This window comes from Ctenopharyngodon idella, chromosome 18, assembly GCF_019924925.1.
Source record: "Ctenopharyngodon idella isolate HZGC_01 chromosome 18, HZGC01, whole genome shotgun sequence".
In the NCBI taxonomy this organism is placed as follows: domain Eukaryota; kingdom Metazoa; phylum Chordata; class Actinopteri; order Cypriniformes; family Xenocyprididae; genus Ctenopharyngodon; species Ctenopharyngodon idella.
Genome location: NC_067237.1, coordinates 14,206,758 through 14,217,790, shown reverse-complemented (window position 1 = coordinate 14,217,790; position 11,033 = coordinate 14,206,758). Strand labels below are relative to the sequence as shown.

The following is an 11,033-nucleotide window of genomic DNA, read 5'->3' as shown; positions in this document are numbered from 1 at the left end:
CAAAAGACAAGTTCAGTACAACTGCATTTTTACTCCATCCGCGTCGCGCTTTTAAAGTTCCCTCCGCGCGCGAGCTCCTCCCCTCCGCGCGCACGCCGCCGTTCGTTGGCTCGACGCAGCTCATTTGCATTGACGTCATTCGAGGCTGTAGGTCAATCCGTGCGCGTGCTTTTATTGGATCTGCTGCTGTCACATTCGCGCCGCTGATGTTCTCAACGCGCGTTATTCTTCGTCATGAAACTCGCGACGCGCAAACGCCTTTCTTTCCGTCTTCTGGCAGCCGTGCGTCCCCTTTTTTCGTCCGTCTGAGGCAGAATCGTAGGCCCGTGATTGACAGCTGCTGTTTAAGTCAGGTTCCGCGAGGTCCGCGTTGACGCGCCGCTCCGGAGTTTCATCTAACGGCCCGTTTGATGTCATAAATGCCGGATCGCGCGTTCCGCGGCAGATTTCAGCCTGTTGATGGGGAGCGAAATCAACACGCCGGCTCGTTCCCAATGACTGAGGCTGCAGGAGCAGAAAGAGAGGCCGTGCGGACCCATCGGGTGTGTTTGGCGCCTGTCGAAGGAGAATAAACGCTCGAACGCGCCGCACAAATGGACGAAACCGTCGCGTGAATCGAGCCGGAGCCTGAAATCCGCCAGAAAAGAGGAGAAGTTCATGCGCGGACGCTGAGGATGAGGAGTAACGGGCGCGAGTGAAGCGCAGAGGGGGTGAGGGAGCAACATGAGCAGAGTTTCTATTTGATCATCGATAGATCTGATCGATCCGATCGTCTTGATGATCTGAGAGAGAATCCTTCCTATTAGCGCAGTACGAGAGGAGCGTCGCGCGGGTGAATGATGGGCTGCGCCTCCAGCATTCACATCTCCGATCGGGTGGTTTATCACAGCGGGAAAGAGTCGGAGGACTCGCACTCTCCGCCGCAGAACTGCGCTCAGCAGCCGGGCCACATCAGACCCAGCGCCCGTCAGGTGAGTGTGTGTGAGTGTGTCCACATCCAGCATCCCTGAACGGAGTGTGTGTGTGTGTGTTTGCCTGAAGTCAGAGACACATCCACTGGGAACGGATAGTTCACCCAGAAACCGTCATTTAGTCTCTCCAAACTTACTTTCTTCACAAAAAAGATAGGGATGCAGAAGGAGCTGGAATGATGTCAGCCTGGAATCATAAATCACACCATGAGACCTGATTTCTGTCATCTGATGGAGTTTGTGTTTCTTGCCACTTTCACCTTGGCCTTGTTTAGTTGGGGTTCAAAAGACACTTAGTATTCAGTAATTTTTTCAGATGACAACAAAACTTGAACTGAATTGATCTGAATAATGACACTATTATCTTCTGTACAGCTGGATTTTTCTCATATTCGATGAAGTTTGCATCACTGATTATTTCCCAGTGTCATAGTGAAAGTTTGTCTGTTTAGTGCACTTGTTTGTTATAGTACAGCATCGGATGGTAATAATTTAAAACATTAATGATGATCATATTCATGCACTTCAAAGAATATCATGCTTGTGTCTAAATGACTAGACATGCGCACTAGAGACAGTACGCTAGTATGCAGGAGTTTAGGGCGAGTGTGTTGAACGCCCCGCCGGTGTTTGATCTGTGCTGATCAGAGATCGACTGACGGGTTTTTAACTCATATTCAGTTTTCTCTTTAATTTCTTCAGTATCAGGATCACCGATCATCAAACACCGTACACTCAAAACTCTTTATTATATTATTACTTTATTCATTTTTTATTTATATTTTATATATTTTTCACATCTGTTTTCTAAATGAACTTATTGTGAATGATTCATCCATGCATCCATTTCATTGTTTAATTTGACCGTGATGTTTAATCAGAATGTCGTAATGTCAGATGAAACAACAGACTTCTGTCTGATGATGTATGCAGGGCTTCTCCAATCATTTCATCCGCTTCAGTTTTTGAGTGCCACGCCCATATCTCAACATCCAATCAACAGACGATGGATAGAACCAAGCCCCGCCCTGTTTTCTTTTCAATAATCCGTTACTCTCTGCTGTACGTCAAAATACAGAAGAAAAGATGTCGCTACTTGTGTTACATCTCAGCTTAAAGGGTTACTCCACCCACAAATGAAAAAAAGTTCATTGACTCGCCCTCATGACGTTCTAAACCTGTAAGACTTTCATTCATCTTCGAAACACAAATGAAGATATTTTAATGAAATCTGAGAGCTTTGTTTCCCTCCACTGACAGCTACGCAACTACCACTGTCACTTCAAAAAGTTCATAAAGAGATCGTAAAACTAATCCATATGAATCAAGTGGTTTAATTTAGTTTTCTGAAGAGACTCGATCACTTTATATGATGAACAGATTGATTTAGGCTTTTACTCACATATTAACATTGACCAGGAAACATAAACAGAAGCTCAACCCTACTTGTTTGACGCTCGAGAAGCTCAAATGTGCTGCGTAACACGAGAATGAACCTTATTGTAGAGGTCTGCATTCCCGCGGGACCCGATAAGATTTCTTGCTGCGCGGGATTAAATTTTGAATGAAAGACGGATTGCGGTCGGTAACTTTAGTGTACTTTAGGCGGGAGCGGGCGGTCTGACAATAACCCGGTCGCTCCCGAGATGCTTTGACATCAGCGCGTCTGTGCTTGAACTTGAAGTGAACAAAACTTTCTGCAGTGGTGGCGTTCACACAGTCCCCAGTTCCCTGTCCCGAGAAACCTGGCAAGATATGTTCTTTGCATTTAGAGGTCTGCGCGAGTGCACCTTCAGGGATCATTCAACCTTTGATCGGATTTTGGAGGAGAGACGTTCTGAAACGGTCGTCAGTCAGCGTCGTTCTGTTCTTGCGTGGATGTTAAAAAAGATTTCATTTTGCAGTATAGCTAGTAAGCCAACAGTTTATTTATATGTATTTTTGGCTCAGCCTATAGTTTTGAGGGACATGTTGTAGGCTATTTAATTTAGCCTATTATTCTTTGTGACGTTTTTTAGTGTGTTAACAGCATCATAAGACAAATAACAAATAAAAATCTTGTATATGCAACATTTTATATTTGTTATCTCCAATCACTCTCTTTAGGGGAAGTTTAAATACGAGATTCTGGAAACAATCTAAATTTAGCGGGACCCGTCGGGTCGGGAAGAAAATCACTATATGCGGATAGCGGGTGAACACCGAGTGAATTTTAGGCGGGAGCGGGTTCGTGCGGGAGCGCAGACCTCTAACACATCAGTTCTTGCTGAAGCTCGACCGTGCTGCGTAACGCGAGAATGAACCTCATTGGCTCTCATGCTTGAGCTTCTGTTGACCATATCTGATGTGTGAGCTGTTGAATGTTTATATGTGAATAAAAGACTAAATTCAATCTGTTCATCATAAAGCGATCGTGTCTCTTCAGAAAACTGAATTAAACCTCTCGATTCATATGGATTAGTTTTACGATCTCTTTATGAACTTTTTGAAGCGTCAGAGTGGTAGTTGCGTAGGTGTCAATGGAGGGACAGAAATCCCCCAGATTTCATTAAAATATCTTGATTTGTGTTTCGAAGATATACATGAGTCTTACGGGTTTGAGGGCGAGTCACAATCATTTATCAGGATGATGTAAGTGAAGTTTATCATTTTATAAAATGTTTTATACCATGGTCTGTCTTGATTCTAATTGGGTGGAAGGTGTGTAATAAAACCATTTAATGCACAGGTCAGTTTAATTACTGTTCTATTATTAGTGCACTGTTTTCATTGACACACACACACACACACACACACACACACAACAAAAAAAGTAAAATAAATAGGCCCAGTTATTGTCTTCGTGGTTTTTGAACTATAACCTTAATAAATAAGGTTGTTACACCATAAACTACTAGCCTAACTCATATAAATTACAAATATTGTTAAAGACAAGTAAACTGTCTGTAATAAAATAACAAATGATCAATAACAAATACTATAGAACAAACATACAAATAAAATAAACACTGCTTTTCATGTTTTTCAGGTAGTCTAACAGTAATTTTTAGGTAGAGAAAATGAATAATCAGAGGTAAAATAGCACTGTATAATGTTCTGTCTGAGAAGCAGCTTTCTGAACTTCAGATGTGTGCGCACAAAACCACACTATGAATTGAGCTCTTTCACATCTTCAAGGCTTAAAAACACGTGCAAATGATGAACTTTCGTGACGTAGCACTGACAGGATTGGGCAAGTGACGGTTGTGTCGTGTCCCGGGCGATGTTTACACTGGCTGCGGACAGATCTTATCGTTGAACCCTGATTCATTCATTCAAATAAATGTATCTTCTGCACTGTGTCTGATTCAAAGTGGGCAGAACACTAGATCTAACAAGCCGTAACTGACGACGACAACCATCGTTTTTATCCTTTTGGTCAAATTGCTCTGCAAACATCAATAACAGCTGTAAATTGTCACTTCTGTTAAATGATCATGGTATAAGCGTGATAATCCACGGCAAGCTGTGCATCAAACCGTTTGAATGCACTCCGCTTCACGTCGGGCGGTTCTATGCCTCCACAGATAGCCGTGGATTATCCCTTACTTATTTTTGTCAAAACTTGTATTATTTTAACTGTAAAGTAGTTTAAACCGGTAGTTTGAAATAAAGATGCAAAACATTTTTTGTTAATAACGCCATGAGTCATTATGGGTGAATTCTGCATATGAATGTTGTTCTTTAGGTTTCATGTTAGCTGATATTAACTGTGATTCCGCTTGAATCTACTTACAGTTTGAACAGAGAAGCTGCGGCTGATTCATTTACTCATTCATCAATGAGCTGTTCGTGTGTGTGTGTGTGTGTGTGTGTGTGTGTGTGTGTGTTAATCAAGGGCGCAGCAGCATCTGTGTGACTTTCTGTCCATGATAAGACTGAAGTACAAGGTCTGACGATGGTTTTCTCATGTCTCACAACATTCCTGTGTGTGTGTGTGTGTGTGTGTGTGTGTGGTGCTGATATAGGGTTAGTGGTTTATCTGGCCTTGGCTGAGGCTCCACTGTTCTGCATTTGTAACCCTCAATACCGGATTCAGCCAGAGAGTGTGTGTGTGTGTGTGTTTGTTACTTAAGGGATGTCCTTAAAGTCAAATTATTTTAGATTTGTTAAATATTTTATTGCAAGCATGCAGTTGTTGGTTTGTGTCTCAGTAGATGTCAATGTGAACTAGACCCTCTTTAGAAGTGTGTGTGTGTGTTTGTCATCAGATGATTGACAGGTGTGTGTGTGTGTGAGACTGACGTTTCGTTTGTGCGGATCTGAACGGCACAGACAGGAAGTAATGCAGCACAGGGACGAGCCGAGCTGAGAATGTGCAATAACTGTTCTTCCTGGAGGGAAATGACGTCATCGTCATCATTCCCAGCAGCCCCTGTCTCTCTCACACACGCGTGTGTTCGGTGTAGTGTGACGCCACAGCGTTTTGTACGTTTGCTACACATTTGAGCTGAGCTTTTTGTTTCTTCAGTATTGTTATATTTTGAAATGGTGATATTTTTCCCAAATTCCCTTCGTATTCTTGTTTTCTGCTTTATTTATTATTCTGGGTTTCATTTTAATGGTTTAATAATCAAAAAGCAGGTCTAATCAAATGAATTAATTAAACTTTTACAGTTTTCTAAAATGTAATCAAATGAAAATGAGAATACTTTTATAACAATTTTTGTAATAATTTGTCAAATGCAGCGCTTCACTGTATTTATAAATTTAAAATGTAGGTGAACAAAAACTCTTGATCGTGTGATTTGCTTAAAAACAGTGTGTTTATAAATCCAGCGTGTGAAAGTTCATGTGTCGTCATGAGATCTGTGTGTGTGTGTGTGTGTGTGTGTGTGTGTGTGTGTGTGTGCTCGTCCAGAGTTTCACACTGAGTTTGAGTCGTGTGTGTGTTGCGTGTGTCAGCGGCGCTGAGAGCGGCTCGGCTTTGGCTAATCTGGATCAAGACAAAAATACCTGGAGAGAAAGAGGGCTTTTACTGAATGAGGCCTGAGGAAGAGCTTCATCACTGCTTTACACACATTCACTGAGACACTGTTTTCTGGCATGATTTTCTTACATATATACACACACACACACACACATGTTGTTTAAGCGTCTCTATCATTCTGACGTCATGTTTCCAGTGTGTGTGACGGTGCCGGTCGTGTGTGTCCGTATTATTGGTCTGTTCAAACCGAGCAGATGAGACGGGACGGACCGTTCGTGCTCTTCAAAGAGCTCAACCGAAACTAACCATAACTATAGTTGAGCCTAACTAACTGACCTGGAGTAACTTTAACCCAAACTGACACTGATTTAAGCAAGTCAGACTAACCCAGTGCAGTGTTTGTGTTCTCTGAGCTCCTTTAGTCTGGTTATGTTAGCAAACTCTGTCGTGTTATCAGCTGTTGTTTGCCGTTGTGTCGTTCCCTGCGGTACAGAAGACGTGTTTTTCCACACATGACTGTCAGGAGAGACCAGAGGTGTAAGCGGCTCTCGGTATACCTGTGTGTGTGTGTGTGTGTGTGTGTGTGTGTGTGTGTGTGTGTGTGTGTGTGTCGTCCCCGAGCGCTGCTCCCTGAAGTGAGCCGTGAGGAAGCGTTTTGCCCTCTATATCTCTCACACTGACGTCTGCCCTCTCAACAATGTCATCCACTTTCCTGTTATTCACTTCAGTGGAAAGCCACTGCTGCTGTGTGTGTGTGTCTGTCTGTGTGTCTGTCTGTGTGTGTGTGTGTGTGTGTGTGTGTGTGAGCAGACAGGATACAGTGTGTAAGTCTGTGTCACTGCATGTGCTGCTGATCTGCTAGTTTCGCACTAATCCATCTGTTCACGTTTCAGGTTTTCACGCTGCAGATGATCCTGTGAGACGCTTGTAGTAGTTCAGTGTTCGACAGCTCTGACCCTTCTTCACTATAACTGACCAACCAAATTACAGCTAACTGGCCACATGACGCGGCCCTACAGAAAACCTGATCGAGTCACTCTGATTGAAAGTGCAGCTTAGCTCGGTCTCTGCTCATATTTGCTTTGAAGAGAAAGAGAGAGAGAGGGCGGGGCTAAGCATTAGCTGGGCCAATAGCAATGCAGCAGATGAATGAATGGAATAAAAGTTCACAAAGGAAGTTCTTGCTATCGGTCGAGCTTTAAATGGAGCGTTTGCGTGAGATGTGCGCGAGCTGATGGCGGTTTACTAATCTCATTATCTGGTGGAAACGAGGCCACAGTGTCACTGTCCATGAGCAGGACACACACACACACACACACACACACACACACACACACACACACAGGTCTTTGTGTAACTTCACTGTAAGTGTGTGTCAGGCTTATGTAATGAATTCACAGCTGATTTGATTCTGTCTGTCGTATCTAATCAACACACACATTCATGAAACTCCAGCAGAATGAGTTTGTGTAAATCACCCATAAAGCCATTCTGACCATTTTTAAATTCATGAGTGTTTGTATTTTAATGTACAAAGAAAAAATGTACGGATTGGTGCATAAAACATCCGAACGTTTGTGTTCTTTTAGCCAGATTGACGGCTCTGCATTTGATAACACATTTTACCATATTAATAACAACATTAATCCGTTTAATGTGAAAATAAATTTCAATGATAAAACGATTGTTACTAAATAAAAATTTCGATTCCTTTTATCAGCTCCTTTGTGTGTATTTTAATATGACTTTAATCCATTCAAGCGCAAGAAGCCGCCTCTCATACTGTATAGTGTGTGAAACTGCGCTGAACTCTCCTGCGTCTTCTTGCACTTGAACAGACGAGACAAAAATGTTAAAATATCCTCGTAAACACAGTCAGTTATGTCTTAAACGTAAACCATTGACAAAGAAAACGCATAACAGTAGCTCTTAAAGTGACAGCAGCCTAATATTCCTGCTGCGTCTCAATAATAATGTTAATCAAACAATAAAACTGTTTTTGATTAACTTTTGTAACTATATTTGTAATGTTTATTAATAAAGTGCCATGTTATTTTAAATTTGATTAGTTTCTGTACCCAAATACCTGGAAAAAAAAAAGTATTATATTGAAATATATTTTTCAATCGTATCTTTGTTCAGTTGTATTTATTTGTGCGATTGCTAATTTGTTTGCTCTTTTTTTTGTTTACTGAGTGTTTACTTGTCTTTAATAATGCTTGAAATTTATTAGTTAGGGTTGGTTGTTTTTGCTATGGTGTTTTTAAACCATTGGCAAACGTTCCTCATGTAAGTGTTCTTCAGCCTGTTGATTTGTGTTCATGGTATTCAGATACAAATAAAAGTTTGCAAAAAAGACTTAGATTAAATGAGAATGATAGGAATCGATAAAACGGAATCGATAAGCAGAATCAGAATTGTTAACATTCAAACGATATCCAACCTTAGACGAATCTTTGATCGAAGCGTTTCAGACACTGAGAAAAGAGCTGAAGCTGCAGTGGATATTATGAGGAAATTAAAGTGTTTTTGAAGTTCTTGGATGCAAAATTAGGAGCCTTTAAAATAGCTTAATAGGTGCACTTTAAATTCCTTTTGTGTTCATTTAGTGGTCAACTCACCTTTATTTTATAGCGCTTTGTACAATACAGATTTTTTTCAAAGCAGCTTCACAGTGAACAACAGGAAAATAATGATTCAGTGATGCAAACAGAGTTCAGTTCGGCTTTAAAGCAGCTCTAAAAAGAAGAAAGTGTCATTGTTCAGCTGAAGTTCTGTTGTAAAGATCGTCAATTAATTAATTCGATTCGTCCACAGTAAAAAGCAGTAAGCGGTCAAATTTATCTAGATTTTTTTTTAACTGTTGATTTTGGAGTAAACAATTTGTATGTACTTTCTTTGTAACAATAGTGTTCTCTCCAGATTGTGTGTCTTTCATAGGAGCCAAAAATTATTAAAAAAAAAAGTTCAGGGCAATTGCAAAATTGTTGAGATATAAATGTTTGGCTGTATCACCCAACGCTAGCTTTCCATGAACTCCTCATGATGTCTCTGTGGACCGCACAACCTTCACTGCGTGTGTTTCCGATCGCTTTTCTCATGTTGTCCGTATGATGATGATCTTTTGGGATGCTGTCCCACAGAGGAATGGTCTCCATGGTAACTGAGCATCATCAGGGAGGATGCTGGGATCATTTACTGTACATTCATCAACTCTGTATCTGGTCAGATCTGTGGTTCAGGTCACTGAGTGTGTTTGTTCTCGTTTCAGAGCACGTTAACGGAGGTGCAGTTTGGACCGATGAAGCTGTATGAAGATCAACTGCAGGTACGGCTGCTCCAGCTCACATGACTCTCTTTATCTGTTCTCTGTAGGTTTCCCTCTAACTTCAGGGAACATGCAGAATATCCTGCTCATTATGGTGTGTGTGTGTGTGCGTGTTCTATATTGAGAGTTTCATTATCGCTCATTAATTCTCCAAGCTAATTTTAGACGGGTTGAGTGGATCAGACCCAACTCGTGTGTCCTGAGGTTCCTGGAGCTCCCGTGAGAAGAGCGTCAGATATGAGCAATCACTCCATGAATCTGTTGTATCTCATTGTGTTTATAGAGACTCATGTGGCGTCTGGATGATTTGAAGGGCCTGTGATGTCACTGAATTTTATAACCTGTGTAGAAACTCAAGAACAAATGAGCAGGGGGTTCATGTGAGCAGATGCGTCACAGAGCGTCCTAAATCTGGATGAAAGTTCGCAGAGCGGCGGCACCAGATACACCTCTGGAAGATGCTCAAAATTCAGCCACATCTCCGTTCATTCACAACCACATTCTCCAACCCAGTGACCTCTGAACTTAAAGTTAAAAACTGCTTTGATTGGCCGTGACATTCATGTGCTCAGTGGACACACTCTGTGATTGGTTATAAAGACTTGTGGGCCGTATTTGGAGCAGTAGCGCTGCGAGTGACCCGAGTGTGAGTCTCGGTGTGAGCGCATTTCTTCTGTCTCATACTTCTCTGTCTCACTCTTGAACTGTACCATCAACAATAAAGATAACTCGAAAAATAACGATATTCAATACTGCAAAAACACAGAAACTTTTGGTGCATTGGCTGTAGATCTACATAGAATGATGTTAAATTATTTGTCTGATGAATTGTGCAGCCCTAGTGTTGGGTTAGCATTAGCATCGGGTTAGCATTAGCATTGAGTTAAGTGTTAGTGCTGAGGTGTTGTCAGTGTTGTAGAGCTTTAATTACTGTTGGACAGTGAAAGTGATTTCCTTTTCCTGTTTTTGTCCACCCAGCTGATCCCACATTCCCTCAGAACACACATCATCACGCCGCGCATCTAAACAGTCCCTACACGCACGCACGCACACACGCAGCGTTTCGTTTGAGCGAGGGATTCTTTTGAACTGTCTGTTGCAGTGAATCTGTTCAAATGAACTGCAGGATATTGTGCTCATGTTAATGTTGTTATAAATGCTCACGTTTATACATTTCTCGGCTCATTTCGTGTGTGTGTGTGTGTGTGTGTTGTAGGTACTGTTAGTGTTTGCCAAAGACGACGCTCAGAGTAACAGCTTCTGCTGGGCCTGTGAGCGCTCCGGGTTCAGGTGTAATGTGGCCCGAACGCCAGAAGCGGCGCTGGAGAGTTTCCTGGAGAAGAACCACGATCTGATCATCATCGATCACAGACATTCCAGATGCTTCGACGCTGAAGCTCTCTGTCGGTACGTACCTGTCCGTCTCTCTGAACTACTGACATTACAGTTCCTGCTGCTGAAGATCTTCTTCATTAACAGATGACAGGATCATTTGGATTCTGTGGATGTTTGCTGGTGTTTTTCGCTCCTCTGCGATACTCTTGTGAATGTCATTTTGTGAAGTGGCCGTTTTTACGAGCTGATGGTCTGGACAGATTTCAGTTGATCTTTAGTCCAGCACCGTCCTGACGTGTGTAAGATCACTGCGGACGTCAGCTTCAGAAAATGACCAGTTACATTCATGTTCTCTGAAGACTTTGTTCATATTTGCTGTCCTTTTCTCCCATCATTGTATGTTTGTTGACTCTATTTCTCATCTTAAAGA

At 41.9% G+C, this 11,033-nt stretch overlaps 1 protein-coding gene across 3 annotated transcripts in view; it reads left to right on the top strand.

Moving 5' to 3' along the window:
• The first annotated feature begins 44 nt into the window (after positions 1-44).
• pde8a (phosphodiesterase 8A) overlaps positions 45-11,033 on the top strand; it is a 22,607-nt gene continuing 11,618 nt past the window's right edge. Inside the window, exons 1-3 of one of the 3 annotated variants that reach the window (XM_051870324.1) lie at positions 45-971; positions 9,212-9,268; positions 10,485-10,675. In XM_051870324.1, the coding sequence (XP_051726284.1) occupies positions 837-971; positions 9,212-9,268; positions 10,485-10,675 (383 nt within the window). In that variant the 5' untranslated portion in view covers positions 45-836. The remainder of the gene's footprint in view (positions 972-9,211; positions 9,269-10,484; positions 10,676-11,033) is intronic. The other 2 variants (XM_051870325.1, XM_051870326.1) reach the window with 2 other exon arrangements.